The sequence below is a fragment of the Hyperolius riggenbachi genome, chromosome 2 (assembly GCF_040937935.1).
Source record: "Hyperolius riggenbachi isolate aHypRig1 chromosome 2, aHypRig1.pri, whole genome shotgun sequence".
Lineage (NCBI taxonomy): Eukaryota > Metazoa > Chordata > Amphibia > Anura > Hyperoliidae > Hyperolius > Hyperolius riggenbachi.
In genome coordinates, this window is record NC_090647.1 from 13,158,927 (window position 1) to 13,179,698 (window position 20,772).

The 20,772-nt window shown below is 48.0% G+C and overlaps 1 protein-coding gene across 2 annotated transcripts in view; it reads left to right on the forward strand.

Annotated features, from left to right (window-relative positions):
• Nucleotides 1-20,772, forward strand: part of LOC137545356 (neuronal acetylcholine receptor subunit alpha-10-like) — an 81,288-nt gene that overhangs the window by 32,016 nt on the left and 28,500 nt on the right. Inside the window, exons 2-3 of one of the 2 annotated variants that reach the window (XM_068266494.1) lie at nucleotides 12,269-12,414; nucleotides 19,563-19,717. In XM_068266494.1, the coding sequence (XP_068122595.1) occupies nucleotides 12,269-12,414; nucleotides 19,563-19,717 (301 nt within the window). Of the gene's footprint in view, nucleotides 1-12,268; nucleotides 12,415-19,562; nucleotides 19,718-20,772 lie in introns of those variants that run through there. The other variant, XM_068266495.1, reaches the window with a different exon arrangement.

The following is a 20,772-nucleotide window of genomic DNA, read 5'->3' on the forward strand; positions in this document are numbered from 1 at the left end:
AAACACAGGAGTGACAAACACACTATCCAGCCGCTCATCCACGGGGCAAACACAGGAGTGACACTCAATATCCTGCCGCTCATCCACGGGGCAAACACAGGAGTGACAAACACACTATCCAGCCGCTCATCCACGGGGCAAACACAGGAGTGACACACACACACTATCCAGCCGCTCATCCCCGGGGCAAACACAGGAGTGACCAGCACACAATCCAGCCGCTCATCCACGGGGCAAACACAGGAGTGACACACACACTATCCAGCTGCTCATCCACGGGGCAAACACAGGAGTGACACACACACAATCCAGCTGCTCATTCACGGGGCAAACACAGGAGTGACAAACACACTATCCAGCCGCTCATCTACGGGGCAAACACAGGAGTGACACACACTATCCAGCCGCTGATCCACGGGGCAAACACAGGAGTGACAAACACACTATCCTACCGCTCATCCACGGGGCAAACACAGGAGTGACAAACACACTATCCAGCCGCTCATCCACGGGGCAAACACAGGAGTGACACACACACTATCCAGCCGCTCATCCACGGGGCAAACACAGGAGTGACAAACACACTATCCAGCCGCTCATCCATGGGGCAAACACAGCAGTGACACACACACAATCCAGCCGCTCATTCACGGGGCAAACACAGGAGTGACAAACACACTATCCAGCCGCTCATCTACGGGGCAAACACAGGAGTGACACACACTATCCAGCCGCTCATCCACGGGGCAAACACAGGAGTGACAAACACACTATCCTACCGCTCATCCACGGGGCAAACACAGGAGTGACAAACACACTATCCAGCCGCTCATCCACGGGGCAAACACAGGAGTGACACACACACAATCCAGCCGCTCATTCACGGGGCAAACACAGGAGTGACAAACACACTATCCAGCCGCTCATCTACGGGGCAAACACAGGAGTGACACACACACACCCCAGCTGCTCATCCACGGGGCAAACACAGGAGTGACACACAATATCCAGCCGCTCATCCACGGGGCAAACACAGGAGTGACAAACACACTATCCAGCCGCTCATCCACGGGGCAAACACAGGAGTGACAAACACACTATCCAGCCGCTCATCTACGGGGCAAACACAGGAGTGACAAACACACTATCCAGCCGCTCATCCACGGGGCAAACACAGGAGTGACACACACACTATCCAGCCACTCATCCACGGAGCAAACACAGGAGTGACACACAATATCCAGCCGCTCATCCACGGGGCAAACACAGGAGTGACAAACACACTATCCAGCCGCTCATCCACGGGGCAAACACAGGAGTGACAAACACACTATCCAGCCGCTCATCTACGGGGCAAACACAGGAGTGACAAACACACTATCCAGCCGCTCATCCACGGGGCAAACACAGGAGTGACACACACACTATCCAGCCGCTCATCCACGGGGCAAACACAGGAGTGACAAACACACTATCCAGCCGCTTATCCACGGAGCAAACACAGGAGTGACAAACACACTATCCAGCCGCTCATCCACGGGGCAAACACAGGAGTGACACACACACTATCCAGCCGCTCATCCATGGGGCAAACACTGGAGTGACAAACACACTATCCAGCCGCTCATCCACGGGGCAAACACAGGAGTGACACACACACTATCCAGCCGCTCATCCACGGGGCAAACACAGGAGTGACAAACACACTATCCAGCCGCTCATCCACGGGGCAAACACTGGAGTGACAAACACACTATCCAGCCGCTCATCCACGGGGCAAACACTGGAGTGACAAACACACTATCCAGCCGCTCATCCACGGGGCAAACACTGGAGTGACAAACACACTATCCAGCCGCTCATCCACGGGGCAAACACTGGAGTGACAAACACACTATCCAGCCGCTCATCCACGGGGCAAACACAGGAGTGACAAACACACTATCCAGCCGCTCATCCATGGAGCAAACACAGGAGTGACACACACACTATCCAGCCGCTCATCCACGGGGCAAACACAGGAGTGACAAACACACTATCCAGCTGCTCATCCACGGAGCAAACATAGGAGTGACAAACACACTATCCAGCCGCTCATCCACGGGGCAAACACAGGAGTGACAGACACACACTATCCAGCCGCTCATCCACGGGGCAAACACAGGAGTGACAGACACACACTATCCAGCCGCTCATCCACGGGGCAAACACAGGAGTGACACACACTATCCAGCCGCTCATCCACGGGGCAAACACAGGAGTGACAAACACACAATCCAGCCGCTCATCCACGGGGCAAACACAGGAGTGACAAACACACTATCCAGCCGCTCATCCACGGGGCAAACACAGGAGTGACAAACACACTATCCAGCCGCTCATCCACGGGGCAAACACAGGAGTGACAAACACACTATCCAGCCACTCATCCACGGGGCAAACACAGGAGTGACAAACACACTATCCAGCCGCTCATCCACGGGGCAAACACTGGAGTGACAAACACACTATCCAGCCGCTCATCCACGGGGCAAACACTGGAGTGACAAACACACTATCCAGCCGCTTATCCACGGGGCAAACACTGGAGTGACAAACACACTATCCAGCCGCTCATCCACGGGGAAAACACAGGAGTGACAAACACACTATCCAGCCGCTCATCCACGGGGCAAACACAGGAGTGACACACAATATCCAGCCGCTCATCCACGGGGCAAACACAGGAGTGACAAACACACTATCCAGCCGCTCATCCACGGGGCAAACACATGAGTGACAAACACACTATCCAGCCGCTCATCCACGGGGCAAACACAGGAGTGAAACACACTATCCAGCCGCTCATCCACGGGGCAAACACAGGAGTGACACACAATATCCAGCCGCTCATCCACGGGGCAAACACAGGAGTGACAAACACACTATCCAGCCGCTCATCCACGGAGCAAACACAGGAGTGACACACACACTATCCAGCCGCTCATCCACGGGGCAAACACAGGAGTGACAAACACACTATCCAGCCGCTCATCTACGGGGCAAACACAGGAGTGACACACACAGTATCCAGCCGCTCATCCACGGGGCAAACACAGGAGTGACAAACACACTATCCAGCCGCTCATCCATGGAGCAAACACAGGTGTGACAAACACACTATCCAGCCACTCATCCACGGGGCAAACACAGGAGTGACACACACACTATCCAGCCGCTCATCCACGGGGCAAACACAGGAGTGACAAACACATTATCCAGCCGCTCATCCATGGAGCAAACACAGGCGTGACAAACACACTATCCAGCCACTCATCCACGGGGCAAACACAGGAGTGACAAACACACTATCCAGCCGCTCATCCACGGGGCAAACACTGGAGTGACAAACACACTATCCAGCCGCTCATCCACGGGGCAAACACAGGAGTGACACACACACTATCCAGCCGCTCATCCACGGGGCAAACACAGGAGTGACACACACACTATCCAGCCGCTCATCCACGGGGCAAACACAGGAGTGACAAACACACTATCCAGCCGCTCATCCACGGGGCAAACACTGGAGTGACAAACACACTATCCAGCCGCTCATCCACGGGGCAAACACTGGAGTGACAAACACACTATCCAGCCGCTCATCCACGGGTCAAACACTGGAGTTACAAACACACTATCCAGCCGCTCATCCACGGGGAAAACACAGGAGTGACAAACACACTATCCAGCCGCTCATCCACGGGGCAAACACAGGAGTGACAAACACACTATCCAGCCGCTCATCCACGGGGCAAACACAGGAGTGACAAACACACTATCCAGCCGCTCATCCACGGGGCAAACACAGGAGTGACACACAATATCCAGCCGCTCATCCACGGGGCAAACACAGGAGTGACAAACACACTATCCAGCCGCTCATCCACGGGGCAAACACATGAGTGACAAACACACTATCCAGCCGCTCATCCACGGGGCAAACACAGGAGTGAAACACACTATCCAGCCGCTCATCCACGGGGCAAACACAGGAGTGACACACAATATCCAGCCGCTCATCCACGGGGCAAACACAGGAGTGACAAACACACTATCCAGCCGCTCATCCACGGAGCAAACACAGGAGTGACACACACACTATCCAGCCGCTCATCCACGGGGCAAACACAGGAGTGACAAACACACTATCCAGCCGCTCATCCACGGGGAAAACACAGGAGTGACACACACACTATCCAGCCGCTCATCCACGGGGCAAACACAGGAGTGACAAACACACTATCCAGCCGCTCATCTACGGGGCAAACACAGGAGTGACACACACACTATCCAGCCGCTCATCCACGGGGCAAACACAGGAGTGACAAACACACTATCCAGCCGCTCATCCATGGAGCAAACACAGGCGTGACAAACACACTATCCAGCCACTCATCCACGGGGCAAACACAGGAGTGACAAACACATTATCCAGCCGCTCATCCACGGGGCAAACACAGGAGTGACAAACACATTATCCAGCCGCTCATCCACGGGGCAAACACTGGAGTGACACACACACTATCCAGCCGCTCATCCACGGGGCAAACACAGGAGTGACAAACACACAATCCAGCCGCTCATCCACGGGGCAAACACAGGAGTGACACACACACTATCCAGCCGCTCATCCACGGGGCAAACACAGGAGTGACAAACACACAATCCAGCCGCTCATCCACGGGGCAAACACAGGAGTGACAAACACACTATCCAGCCGCTCATCCACGGAGCAACACAGGAGTGACAAACACACTATCCAGCCGCTCATCCACGGGGCAAACACAGGTTTGACAAACACACTATCCAGCCGCTCATCCACGGGGCAAACACAGGAGTGACAAACACACTATCCAGCCGCTCATCTACGGGGCAAACACAGGAGTGACACACACACTATCCAGCCGCTCATCCACGGGGCAAACACAGGAGTGACACACACTATCCAGCCGCTCATCCACGGGGCAAACACAGGAGTGACAAACACACTATCCAGCCACTCATCCACGGGGCAAACACAGGAGTGACAAACACACTATCCAGCCGCTCATCCACGGGGCAAACACAGGAGTGACAAACACATTATCCAGCCGCTCATCCACGGGGCAAACACAGGAGTGACAGACACACACTATCCAGCCGCTCATCCACGGGGCAAACACAGGAGTGACAAACACACAATCCAGCCGCTCATCCACGGGGCAAACACAGGAGTGACACACACACTATCCAGCCACTCATCCACGGGGCAAACACAGGAGTGACAAACACACAATCCAGCCGCTCATCCACGGGGCAAACACAGGAGTGACAAACACACTATCCAGCCGCTCATCCACGGAGCAACACAGGAGTGACAAACACACTATCCAGCCGCTCATCCATGGGGCAAACACAGGAGTGACAAACACACTATCCAGCCGCTCATCCACGGAGCAACACAGGAGTGACAAACACACTATCCAGCCGCTCATTCACGGGGAAAACACAGGAGTGACAAACACACTATCCAGCCGCTCATCCATGGGGCAAACACAGGAGTGACAAACACACTATCCAGCCGCTCATCCATGGGGCAAACACAGGAGTGACAAACACACTATCCAGCCGCTCATCCACGGGGCAAACACAGGAGTGACAAACACACAATATCCAGCCGCTCATCCACGGGGCAAACACAGGAGTGACAAACACACTATCCAGCCGCTCATCCACGGGGCAAACACTGGAGTGACAAACACACTATCCAGCCACTCATCCACGGGGCAAACACAGGAGTGACAAACACACTATCCAGCCGCTCATCCACGGGGCAAACACAGGAGTGACAAACACATTATCCAGCCGCTCATCCACGGGGCAAACACAGGAGTGACAGACACACACTATCCAGCCGCTCATCCACGGGGCAAACACAGGAGTGACAAACACACAATCCAGCCGCTCATCCACGGGGCAAACACAGGAGTGACACACACACTATCCAGCCGCTCATCCACGGGGCAAACACAGGAGTGACAAACACACAATCCAGCCGCTCATCCACGGGGCAAACACAGGAGTGACAAACACACTATCCAGCCGCTCATCCACGGAGCAAACACAGGAGTGACCAGCACACAATCCAGCCGCTCATCCACGGGGCAAACACAGGAGTGACAAACACACTATCCAGCTGCTCATCCACGGAGCAAACACAGGAGTGACCAGCACACAATCCAGCCGCTCATCCACGGAGCAAACACAGGAGTGACCAGCACACAATCCAGCCGCTCATCCACGGAGCAAACACAGGAGTGACACACACACAATCCAGCCGCTCATCCACGGGGCAAACACAGGAGTGACACTCAATATCCTGCCGCTCATCCACGGGGCAAACACAGGAGTGACAAACACACTATCCAGCCGCTCATCCACGGGGCAAACACAGGAGTGACACACACACACTATCCAGCCGCTCATCCCCGGGGCAAACACAGGAGTGACCAGCACACAATCCAGCCGCTCATCCACGGGGCAAACACAGGAGTGACACACACACTATCCAGCTGCTCATCCACGGGGCAAACACAGGAGTGACACACACACAATCCAGCCGCTCATTCACGGGGCAAACACAGGAGTGACAAACACACTATCCAGCCGCTCATCTACGGGGCAAACACAGGAGTGACACACACTATCCAGCCGCTCATCCACGGGGCAAACACAGGAGTGACAAACACACTATCCAGCCGCTCATCCACGGGGCAAACACAGGAGTGACAAACACACTATCCAGCCGCTCATCCACGGGGCAAACACAGGAGTGACACTCAATATCCTGCCGCTCATCCACGGGGCAAACACAGGAGTGACAAACACACTATCCAGCCGCTCATCCACGGGGCAAACACAGGAGTGACACACACACACTATCCAGCCGCTCATCCCCGGGGCAAACACAGGAGTGACCAGCACACAATCCAGCCGCTCATCCACGGGGCAAACACAGGAGTGACACACACACTATCCAGCTGCTCATCCACGGGGCAAACACAGGAGTGACACACACACAATCCAGCCGCTCATTCACGGGGCAAACACAGGAGTGACAAACACACTATCCAGCCACTCATCTACGGGGCAAACACAGGAGTGACACACACTATCCAGCCGCTCATCCACGGGGCAAACACAGGAGTGACAAACACACTATCCTACCGCTCATCCACGGGGCAAACACAGGAGTGACAAACACACTATCCAGCCGCTCATCCACGGGGCAAACACAGGAGTGACACACACACTATCCAGCCGCTCATCCACGGGGCAAACACAGGAGTGACAAACACACTATCCAGCCGCTCATCCACGGGGCAAACACAGGAGTGACACACACACAATCCAGCCGCTCATTCACGGGGCAAACACAGGAGTGACAAACACACTATCCAGCCGCTCATCTACGGGGCAAACACAGGAGTGACACACACTATCCAGCCGCTCATCCACGGGGCAAACACAGGAGTGACAAACACACTATCCTACCGCTCATCCACGGGGCAAACACAGGAGTGACAAACACACTATCCAGCCGCTCATCCACGGGGCAAACACAGGAGTGACACACACACAATCCAGCCGCTCATTCACGGGGCAAACACAGGAGTGACAAACACACTATCCAGCCGCTCATCTACGGGGCAAACACAGGAGTGACACACACACACCCCAGCCGCTCATCCACGGGGCAAACACAGGAGTGACACACAATATCCAGCCGCTCATCCACGGGGCAAACACAGGAGTGACAAACACACTATCCAGCCGCTCATCCACGGGGCAAACACAGGAGTGACAAACACACTATCCAGCCGCTCATCCACGGGGCAAACACAGGAGTGACACACACACTATCCAGCCGCTCATCCACGGGGCAAACACAGGAGTGACACACACACTATCCAGCCGCTCATCCACGGAGCAAACACAGGAGTGACAATGTTACTTTAGACAGGGCAGTACTTGGAATTTCATATTTTTCAATGAATTATTTTGGCTTGTGGAAGGAATCATCTGAGTTTTCATTAATCCTTAATGGGAATATAAGAGCGCTCTGGATTACCAGCATGTTCCCAGAACAAAGTATGCTCCCAAACCGAGGTTCCACCGTATTGTACAATCGTATTGGATATTCACAGTATCGGTTTATGGGAAGAGAAAGTTTAGAGAGCGGCTCCTTTAAATCCTCCGCTTTTCCCTTATTTTACATTCTTTTTTTCGCTTCGATGACTCCGGCACTTTCCGCAGCGTGTTATTGGTCGATTATCTCCTGCGGCTTAATTGGGTTTAATAGGATTGTGTTTTATCTCCGGCTGATAGCGTCTCTCAGGAGCGATCGGGCGCGAGCGTTAATTAGCCTGATTTATGCAGAACGGCGCGATAAGCTCGCTGGCTCGGAAATCATTTGGCGGCGTCCTTCAGTGTCTTCTCCGTGTTAAATATTTAATGTTGTGGCGGCTCCGCGGGCCGGTGTGTAAGAACAAGATAATCACCTTTGTTTCGGGATTGTACGATTCAGGCGTGGGGGGGGAGGGGAGGGGGGGCTGCGGACATTTTCATACTTACCACCATTCTTTAAAGAGTCCCTCTGATCTGTAGTGAGAAAGTTGTGCTATAAATACAGGCTGTCCTGAATTAACTGCAGAATGTCATCACTGGTGACTCTTAGGTTATAACAAAAATAGGGTGTGTGTCATTTTAAGAAAGAACAATGCAAGAACCGTCTCTCTCTTTTGAACATCAATGCCTGCTACACACGATGCAACTTTCCCATCAGATTGAAGAGAAATTTCCCATCGCTGGATAATTGTCCCATCTGCTTCCAATCAAGAAAGGGATCGATTTTGTGCAGTACTGATCTCACAATCGATGTCTGTCTCAATAGGAAGCAAGTCGGACATGTTGGAAATGATTGACTGACGGGAAATTTCCTGTCGATCTGATGAGGAAATTGCTTCATGTGTACCCAGCCTAAAAGTGCCCATGAAAGCGGACCTGAACTCAGAACTTCCTCTCTGCTCTAAAAGATACGCAACATTTCTTTATTACAGCTTACAGAACTCCTGCAAAAAATCTGCAGTGTGTCTACTTCCTGCTTTCATGGAAACAGACTGTTAACATCCTGTGTTTACAAATTAGCTGTGTCTGCCACAGACTGATGTATTTCTGTGCTGACACAGCTGAGAGACTCTCCTACCTACTCTGCTGCGTTTCACCTTTTAAGTTGAATTACTGAAATAATTGGACTTTTGCATGATATTCTAATTTTTGGAGTTCCACCTGTAATTATTTGTGAGCTCCTCTGAGGGACAGTTTGTGAGGTCCTCTGAGGGACAGTTTGTGAGGTCCTCTGAGGGACAGTTTGTGAGGTCCTCTGAGGGACAGTTTGTGAGCTCCTCTGAGGGACAGTTTGTGAGCTCCTCTGAGGGACAGTTTGTGAGCTCCTCTGAGGGACAGTTTGTGAGCAGGGATAGATCTAGAGGGGGGCAGGCGGGTCTCTTGCCCCAGACGCAATTTGTTGAATTCTTAAAAAGGCGGCAACATTTGGATGGGGAATGGCAGTTTAAGCGCCAAATCCTGACCTTTAGGCGCCAAAACCTGACCTTGCCCCAGGCGCAACTTGGTCTAGATCCGTCCCTGTTTGTGAGCTCCTCTGAGGGACAGTTTGTGAGCTCCTCTGAGGGACAGTTTGTGAGCTCCTCTGAGGGACAGTTTGTGAGCTCCTCTGAGGGACAGTTTGTGAGGTCCTCTGAGGGACAGTTTGTGAGCTCCTCTGAGGGACAGTTTGTGAGCTCCTCTGAGGGATAGTTTGTGAGCTCCTCTGAGGGACAGTTTGTGAGCTCCTCTGAGGGACAGTTTGTGAGCTTCTCTGAGGGACAGTTTGTAAGCTCCTCTGAGGGACAGTTATGTGACCTCACTATGTAATCTGTACAGCACTGCAGAAGATATCAGCGCTATACAGTGCTGCCCGTAATTATTCATACCCCTGGCAAATTTTTACTTAAAGTTACTTTTATTCAACCAACAAGTAATTTTTTGCTGGGAAATGACATAGATGTCTCCCAAAAGATGATAAGACCATGCACAAGAGGCATTATTGTGGGAAAAAAACATTTGTCAGCTTTTATTTACATTTGAGGAAAAAGTGTCCAGCTCAAAGTTATTCATACCCTTCTCAGTAATCAATAGAAAAGCCTTTATGGGCTATTTCAACAATCAAACACTTCCTATAATTGCAGACCAGCTTTTTGCATGTCTCCACGGGTATTTTTGCCCATTCATCTTTAGCAATGAGCTGCAAATCTTTCTGGTTGGAGTATCTTCTCGCCATCACTCTGATCTTTAGCTCCCTCCACAGATTCTCAATTGGATTCAAGTCAGGACTCTGGCTGGGCCACTCCAAAACATTAATATTGTTGTCTGATAACCATTTCTTCACCACTTTTGCTGTGCGTTTTGGGTCATTGTCATGATGAAATGTCCACTGGTGACCAAGGCCAAGTTTTTCTGCAGACTGTCTGATGTTGTCGTTGAGAATCCTCATGTATTGCTCTTTTTTCATGGTGCCGTTCACTTTGTTTAGGTTCCCTGGTCCATTGGGTGAAAAACAACCCCAAAGCATTAGGATCCCACCACTATGTTTGACAATAGGGATGGTGTTCTTTTTTACGCCAAAATGAAGGAAACATCATTGTGACCAAACAATTCAAATTTTGTTTTATCTGACCATAACACAGAAGACCAGAAATCTTCTTCTTTGTCCAGATGAGCATTTGCAAAGGCCAAGCGAGCTTTTGCGTGCCTTCTCTGGAGAAGTGGCATCCTCCTTGGTCTGCATCCGTGGAACCCAGCAGTGTGCAGTGTCCGTTGGATTGTCTGCCTTGAGACATTGCCACCAGAGACCAGATTCACCAGGATGGCCTTGGTGGTCTTTTTCACCTCTCTCACTATCCTCCTGGCCAGCACAGGTGTCACTTTTGGCTTCCGACCACGTCCTCTGAGATTTTCCCGTTTGCGGAACATCTTGAAATTTTTAATAATACTTTGCATTGTAGCCACTGGAACTTGAAAACATTTAGAAATGGCCTTGTAGCCTTTTCCTGACTTGTGAGCAGCCACAGGTCCTCACTGAGCTCCTTTGTCTTAGCCATGACTGTCCATAAACCAACTGCAGAGAGCTGCTGTTTTTCACCTGTTGAGTTGGACGCATGTCTTTTTTCAACCCAAATAACTATTTGGGGTAATTAAAACAGCTGTTCCCAATGAATCAGTGTAATTATGATGCTTTAGAACAGCTTGGACTATTTGTAATGGTATAGAACTTTGGATTTTCCCACAGACTGTGACAGTTTGGGAAGGGTATGAATCATTTTGGACTGGACAATTTTTGCTCAAATGTAAATAAAAGCTGAGAAATGTTTTTTTTCCCACAACAATGCCTCCTGTACATGTCTTATTATCTTCTGGGAGACACCTATGCCATTTCCCATAAAAAATTACTCGCTGGTTAAATAATAGAAATTTGAAGTCAAAATTTGCCAGGGGTATGAATAATTATGGGCAGCACTGTAGAAATAATAATAATAATAATAATAATAATAATAATAATAATAATAATAAAAAAGTACTTTTATTTATTTCATTGCGAAATCCTCCTTGAGGAAAATCAATTTTTGTATGATCAGAAAAAGTCTCATTCCAAAATATCTAAACAACAGCAAACAGACAATATGGAAAAAACCTGTGAGGGCTGTTCCGGATGCTGATCCTCCCTTCGTCAGGCACAAGCCAGGAATGAGTCTGCTTAACTCTTTTTCTGCTGATACAATAAGTGGATTTTTACAGATGGAAGATTTTCCAATAAAAAAATAACATTATTTTCTTGAATTAGCTTTCTGTACTCCAGAGACAAATGCTGTTCCTGACAGTATGCAGCAGCCTGACAACCCTGCCTTATTCCCAGCCGAAAACAGATGCAGGGCTGTCTATTGGCTGCACACACAGTCCCTTCTCCTAGAGGGCATCATTAGAATAAGGAGCAGGAGAGCTGTGATCACGTGATCAGCATGTGGCTGCTTTGTTGTATGTACAATGTTTTGCAGTAGAATAGGGGCCGGTTACGGTGTATAAAGCTGAACCTCTGACCTCACCAGGCTGACCGTCTGTCTTATGATTCCAGGTGTCCTGGCTGCTCAGGGGAAATTCGCCTACAAGCTACTAAACGACCTCTTCGCCAACTACTCCAACGCTCTACGGCCGGTGGATGACATGGACAAAGCCATGAATGTCACTCTGCAGGTCACCCTGTCCCAGATCATCGACATGGTACAGTCCTGGGACCTCCCTCTTCCTCAGCGTCCCAACCTCTGAGCACCTGACTGCACCCATGCACAACTCAATAGTGTCTACCCAAAATTGATATGCAAGGCAACTTCTCAGAGGCATAGTCAATGAGATGAAATAATTCTGAGTTAATGCAGGGTTATGCAAATATATATACAACTTGAAAATGGACCTCAGATGGATTTTAATGGTCCATTTTTAAGATGAATACATTTTCATATAAAATGTGCATAATCTTGCAAAACTTGGATATTATTTGCATCTCATTGACTGTCTGCATTGGTACAGTCAGTGACACAGCTTCTTAATGTGTTTGTGAATTTGTGCTTCAATGTTTCAAAATGAGCCCTGACCAATTATACAGTATATTTATATTCCTGATTAGTGACGATCATGTCTAGGAGAAGTAATGGAGAAGCATGTGATCAGTCTGGTCAGGTGATAGATATGTAAGTCTCTGATTAGTGATGGTCATGTCTAGGAGAAGTCATGGAGAAGCATGTGATCAGTCTGGTCAGGTGATGGATATGTAAGTCTCTGATTAGTGATGGCCATATGTATCTAGGAGAAGTCATGGAGAAGCATGTGATCAGTGTGGTGGTCAGGTGATAGATATGTAAGTCTCTGATTAGTGATGGTCATGTCTAGGAGAAGTCATGGAGAAGCATGTGATTAGTGTGGTGGTCAGGTGATAGATATGTAAGTCTCTGATTAGTGATGGACGTGTCTAGGAGAAGTCATGGAGAAGCATGTGATCAGTCTGGTCAGGTGATGGATATGTAAGTCTCTGATTAGTGATGGACGTGTCTAGGAGAAGTCATGGAGAAGCATGTGATTAGTCTGGTCAGGTGATAGTTACTACGATTAAGGGCAGATGGTAGGCCCGATACGCGTTAGTTGATCCTGTGATTTTATTGCCTTGTCTGTGGATTTTCAAATAAACATTTCAGTCTTTTTTTACCTCAACCTGCTCTGGTTTGCGGATCCTTTTTGCATTTATCTAGGAGAAGTCATGGAGAAGCATGTGATCAGTGTGGTGGTCAAGTGATAGATATGTAAGTCTCTGATTAGTGATGGTCATGTCTAGGAGAAGTCATGGAGAAGCATGTGATCAGTGTGGTGGTCAGGTGATAGATATGTAAGTCTCTGATTAGTGATGGACGTGTCTAGGAGAAGTCATGGAGAAGCATGTGATCAGTCTGGTCAGGTGATAGATATATAAGTCTCTGATTAGTGATGGTTGTGTCTAGGAGAAGTCATGGAGAAGCATGTGATCAGTCTGGTCAGGTGATAAATATGTAAGTCTCTGATTAGTGATGGACGTGTCTAGGAGAAGTCATGGAGAAGCATGTGATCAGTCTGGTCAGGTGATAGATATGTAAGTCTCTGATTAGTGATGGTCGTGTCTAGGAGAAGTCATGGAGAAGCATGTGGTCAGTGTGGTCAGGTGATAGATATGTAAGTCTCTGATTAGTGATGGTCATGTCTAGGAGAAGTCATGGAGAAGCAAATGATCAGTGTGGTCAGGTGATAGATATGTAAGTCTGTGATTAGTGATGGTCATGTCTAGGAGAAGTCATGGAGAAGCATGTGATCAGTCTGGTCAGGTGATAGATATGTAAGTCTGTGATTAGTGATGGTCATGTCTAGGAGAAGTCATGGAGAAGCATGTGATTATTTGATCAGCTGATAGATTTGCAAAACTCTAATTTGCTGTGAACACATCCTGCTTTAGCACATGATCATGACTAGCAAATCAGAGACTTCCATATCTATTACCTGACCAGACTGATCACATGCTTCTCCATGACTTCTCCTATAAGCTGTTACTCTGTGCCTGTACTAATAGTAAACTAGCTGCAGGGTGTGCTAATCTCTGCTACCTCCAGTATGTACAGTATAAGCTGTTACTCTGTGCCTGTACAGATAGTAAACTAGCTGCAGAGTGTGCTAATCTCTGCTACCTCCAGTATGTACAGTATAAGCTGTTACTCTGTGCCTGTACTGATGGTAAACTAGCTGCAGTGTGCACTGATCTCTGCTACCTCCAATATGTACAGTATAAGCTGTTACTCTGTGCCTGTACTGATGGTAAACTAGCTGCAGGGTGTGCTGATCTCTGCTACCCCCAGTATGTACAGTATACGCTGTTACTCTGTTCCTGTACTGAGAGTAAACTAGCTGCACCGTGTGCTGATCTCTGCTACCCCAGTATGTACAGTATAAACTGTTACTCTGTGCCTGTACTGTACTGATAGTAAACTAGCTGCAGCGTGTGCTGACCTCTGCTACCCCAGTATGTACAGTATAAGCTGTTACTCTGTGCCTGTACTGATAGTAAACCAGCTGCAGCGTGTGCTGACCTCTGCTACCTCCAGTATGTACAGTATAAGCTGTTACTCTGTGCCTGTACTGATAGTAAACTAGCTGCAGGGTGTGCTGATCTCTGCTACCTCTAGTATGTACAGTATAAACTGTTACTCTGTGCCTGTACTGTACTGATAGTAAACTAGCTGCAGTGTGTGCTGATCTCTCCTACTCCCAGTATGTACAGTATAAGCTGTTACTCTGTGCCTGTACTGTACTGATAGTAAACTAGCTGCACCGTGTGCTGACCTCTGCTACCCCAGTATGTACAGTATAAGCTGTTACTCTGTGCCTGTACTGTACTGAGAGTAAACTAGCTGCAGGGTGTTCTGGTCTCTGCTACCCCAGTATGTACAGTATAAGCTGTTACTCTGTGCCTGTACTGATAGTAAACCAGCTGCAGTGTGTGCTGACCTCTGCTACCTCCAGTATGTACAGTATAAGCTTGTTACTCTGTGCCTGTACTGATAGTAAACTAGCTGCAGGGTGTGCTGATCTCTGCTACCTCCAGTATGTACAGTATAAACTGTTACTCTGTGCCTGTACTGTACTGATAGTAAACTAGCTGCAGGGTGTGCTGATCTCTGCTACCTCCAGTATGTACAGTATAAACTGTTACTCTGTGCCTGTACTGTACTGATAGTAAACTAGCTGCAGTGTGTGCTGATCTCTGCTACCCCCAGTATGTACAGTATAAACTGTTACTCTGTGCCTGTACTGTACTGATAGTAAACTAGCTGCACCGTGTGCTGACCTCTGCTACCCCAGTATGTACAGTATAAGCTGTTACTCTGTGCCTGTACTGTACTGAGAGTAAACTAGCTGCAGGGTGTTCTGGTCTCTGCTACCCCAGTATGTACAGTATAAGCTGTTACTCTGTGCCTGTACCGTACTGATAGTAAACTAGCTGCAGTGTGTTCTGGTCTCTGCTACCCCAGTAAGTACAGTATAAACTGTTACTCTGTGCCTGTACCGTACTGAGAGTAAACTAGCTGCAGTGTGTTCTGGTCTCTGCTACCCCAGTATGTACAGTATAAGCTGTTACTCTGTGCCTGTACCGTACTGATAGTAAACTAGCTGCAGTGTGTTCTGGTCTCTGCTACCCCAGTATGTACAGTATAAGCTGTTACTCTGTGCCTGTACCGTACTGAGAGTAAACTAGCTGCAGTGTGTTCTGGTCTCTGCTATCACTAGTGATTAAAAGTTTGTGAACCTGTTAAAATGTTCCATATTTTTACATAAATAAAACTTGAAACATCATCTGATTTTCAGTTTGCTGTTGCTTTGGGATATGTGTTATAATTTAGCTAATTCTTTGGTTACAGTTAGCACAAAGTAGCTGGCTACAGTTATTTCTCCTTCCCAGTGTTCCTAGTGTACCCTTATATCATACAAACAAGAGACAAGAACATAGAGAGATAATGCCCTTGTTCTTTAGTAATCCCCGGTATCAGGTTATTAAAGGACAGCTGAAGAGAGACGGTTGTGGAGGCTGCCATATTTATTTCCTTTTAAACAACGCACATTACCTGGCTGTCCTGCTGACCCTCTGCCTCTAATACTTTTAGCCTAGCCCCTGAACAAGCATGCAGCAGATCAGGCGGGCGCTCTGAAGTGTGACTGGATTAGCTGCCTGCTGATTTCAGGTGTGATTCAGACACTACTGCAGCCAAAGAAATCAGCAGGATAGCCAGGCAACTGGTATTGTTTAAAGAGACACTGAATCGAAAAAAAAAAATGATATTATGATTTGTATGTGTAGTACAGCTAAGAAATAAAACATTAAGATCAGATACATCAGTCTAATTGTTTCCAGTACAGGAAGAGTTAAGAAACTCCAGTTGTTATCTCTATGCAAAAAAGCCATTAAGCTCTACGACTTTCAAAGTCGTGGAGAGGGCTGTTATCTGACTTTTATTATCTCAACTGTTCCTGAACTGTCTTCTTTTTCTTCTGCTAGAGGAGAGGTCATTAGTGCACAGACTGCTCTGAAAGAATCATTTTGAATGCTGAGTGTTGTGTAATCTGCACATATTATAGAATGATGCAATGTTAGAAAAAACACTATATACCTGAAAATAAAAGTATGAGAATATTTTCTTTGCTGCTAATCTTCTAGTAATTATTCATAGTACACAACCAATTCATTATATCATATATTTTTTTCGCTTCAGTGTCTCTTTATCAGGAAATAAGTATGTCAGCCACCATATCCCTCTCACTTCCCGTTTGCTTTAAATGACATTATGGGTGGGGTACCCATACAAAGGCCATTCAATTATCTCAGGCATGTATTCTCTGTGTTTATTAATGATGCTTTTGGGATGGGGCGGCAATGAGAAGCTGCAAGGAGCAGGGAGAGCAAGGACTAGCTGGCCTAGTGCAGAAACTGTGGTGTGTGCAGGTGACTGTCAGCAGGAAAGTGTTTGTAAGCAATAGGAGGATGTGGTCCTCACAGTTCTTCTGCAGGGTAAAGTCAGTTGTGGAATATAGTGGCATTCTTGGTCAATAGGCAGTCTGACATTGATTTAGAATGTTTATGTTATATATTCACTTATTCTTTAACCACTAGCAGCATCAGTAGACTTATGTCGTATGAGATAAGTGCTCTGCTTTTGACTTCAGTGGGCAGAACTCGTTGTGCTGTAAATTCTTGGAATGCTTTGATGTCTCTCTACTAGCAGAAAATATAGAAACTGAAAGCAGAAGTCCTCTGTTATTGTCTCACACTGCCCCCTAGTGACAAGTGGTCATAAATACACACTACAGCAGTACTAATTAGAAGCAGGGAAATGTAACAAGTAAGATATAAAAAAATTTGCTAAAATAAATTGGCCCTTGCATGTCTCTAAACAAATTGGCTGCTGAAGGGCTAATATTGACTGGCTTGTACCGAGTATAGGAAGCATAGGACAGAATCACTTTTTCATTGCTAGAAGGCTATGTCTATGAGTCATTGAGTCACTAGACCATTCCGTCAATGTAACATGATGTGTCATCAGTTTTGGGTAGACATACGATGTATCCCTCTGGAAAGGAATAGGTTGGCTGTCCATCGCTGTCCTCCTCCAATAAATGCTGGTTGCCCACCTGTCAAGCTGATCCTCTGACTGTCAAGCTGATCCTCTGATTACAGGCCAGGTTCCCACAGTAACGAAGGAAAAACTGATCTTGACTTCAACTTAAACAGTTTGTTAGGCTGGGCATCAGTTTTTCATCTTGGGGGGGGGGGGAAGGGTTGGGTTCCCCCCTGCTCTTTTCCCGTCACTGTTGCGTTTGTGCTCCTCCCCCACCGCTGCCACCATCCATTCAGGTCCCTGCACGCTAGAAACGCCAGTATTCTGATCCCAGAGCATAAGGCTTCCATTGGTTTTCAAAAGACCAATGGGAATCCTTCATAAGCAAGGGGAGGCTTTCATTGGTCCACTACTCAGTGAACCAATGAGAATCCTCCCTGAGGAGGGACGCTTCCCATTGGTCTATTTCAAACCAGTTGTATGCTGAGGCTTCTGATGGGGCTCTGGGATCAGTATACCGGAAGGGACCTCAAGGGGCGGACGCAGCAGAAGACCGAACGGACAGTAGCGAGTATTTTGCAAAACATACGTGACGAACAGTCTAGTGAGAATGGAATCAGTCGCCATCCGCTTCACCTGGCAAATCCAGAATTATGGCAGACTTACCCATACTTGTGTTCTGCTTCACGGAACGGAACGAACAGATCTATTCCACATGGACTGATGTGAACCGATCCTATTGCCTTGCATAGGATCAATTCGGAAGCATTCCGTTTCATTCCACTAAACGGAACATTTTTATTGCCAGTGTGAATGCAGGTTCTCCTCACCTGGAACAGGTATGCTGATCGGGAGGGTTGTAGGACAGTCTGAGCTTCTGATTGGCTGATCAGGAGGGTTGTAGGACAGTCTGAGCTTCTGATTGGCTGATCAGGAGGGTTGTAGGACAGTCTGAGCTTCTGATTGGCTGATCAGGAGGGTTGTATGACAGTCTGAGTTTCTGATTGGCTGATCAGGAGGGTTGTAGGACAGTCTGAGCTTTTGATTGGCTTATCAGGAGGGTTGTAGGACAGTCTGAGCTTCTGATTGGCTGATCAGGAGGGTTGTAGGACAGTCTGAGTTTCTGAATGGCTGATCAGGAGGGTTGTAGGACAGTCTGAGCTTCTGATTGGCTGATCAGGAGGGTTGTAGGACAGTCTGAGCTTCTGATTGGCTGATCAGGAGGGTTGAAGGACAGTCTGAGCTTCTGATTGGCTGATCAGGAGGGTTGTAGGACAGTCTGAGCTTCTGATTGGCTGATCAGGAGGGTTGTAGGACAGTCTGAGCTTCTGATTGGCTGATCAGGAGGGTTGTAGGACAGTCTGAGCTTCTGATTGGCTGATCAGGAGGGTTGTAGGACAGTCTGAACTTCTGATTGGCGGATCAGGAGGGTTGTAGGACAGTCTGAGCTTCTGATTGGCTGATCAGGAGGGTTGTAGGACAGCCTCCACTTCTGATTGGCTGATCAGGAGGGGTTGTAGGGCAATCTGAACTTCTGATCGTCATATTAGTCTTAGATAAATGCTTCAGAAAGTCCATCAGAAAGAGTCTCCTTGGAATGATCAGCATGGCAGCTAGACATCCGGCACCTTCAAGATGGGGGGCAGTAATGAAGGTCTCCATATTTATCTTTCTTGGTGATTGGAACCAATCAATAACCGTGCTGGGTGTTCTCACTGGTGTCTTCATCCTCCTGGTCTCTCCTAGGACGAGCGGAACCAGATCCTCATGGCGTACCTGTGGATTCGTCAGGTGTGGTTTGACGCCTACCTGCGCTGGAACAAGGATGAATATGATGGTCTCGATACCATCCGTATACCTAGCAGTTATGTATGGAGACCTGACATTGTCCTATATAACAAGTAGGTCGGATGGATTTTGGGAGCCATCACTTTGATTCTTACTATTTCTCCAGCCTGGGTGTGGCCCCCTATGTAGGGAAGATTAATGGCAATGTGACAGCATACAAAAATTTGCCCTTGACGGTAAAGAAGAAAACACTTGACTTCTGGTTGTCCTGAAGTCCTGTCATGTGATAATGTATAATGCTGACTGATAACTACCTAGTCTCTTGGATAATGGGAAATTATCTGCAGCCTAGCTTTCTCTGCTGGCTCGAGCCTGCTGCTTAATAACGAACCATCTTGTCAGGGTAAAAAACAGACCAGGAGGAGGAGACTTGTTCAGCTTAAAGGGCAACTGAAGTGAGAGTGATATGGAGGCTGCCATATTTATTTCCGTAACAATACCAGTTGCCTGGCAGCCCTGCTGATCTATTTGGCTGCATTTGTGTCCAAATCACACCAGAAACAAGCATGCAGCTAATCTTGTCAGATCTGACAATAATGTCAGAAACTGCTGCATGCTTGTTCAGGGTCTATGGCTAAAAGTATTAGATCAGAGGATCAGCAGGATAGCCAGACAACTGGTATTGCTTAAAAGGAAAGAAATATGGCAGCCTCCATTCTTCTCACTTCAGTTGTCCTTTAAGATACAATGTCCAGACTCTCTCTAGCTGTAAAATGTGACAGGATGACGAGTGTATGTGAGCAGAAGCAGCCGGCTAGAGTGAGCAGAGAAAGCTAAACTTTAGATCATTTCCCATCAGCCAGCGGGGTAGGCAGTCGTCATTTGGCATCGTCATGTGACCGAGCTCCATTAGAACATGGAAGTCAGTGGTTTGTTTATCATCAAAGGTAAAGTTTTAATTTCATGTGGAGGTGGAGTAATAATTGCAGTGTTTACGTTTACTTTAATATCTCTCTCTTTCTCTCTTTCTCTCTCTCTCTATTAAGGTGTCTTGCATGAAATTATACAAGAAAAGTGGCTTCATATTATTAATTATTTAGGAATATCTGAAATATTACAAATGTGTGTTATGTTATGTTTGGAGGCTATTTTGCTGCATCTGATTTCA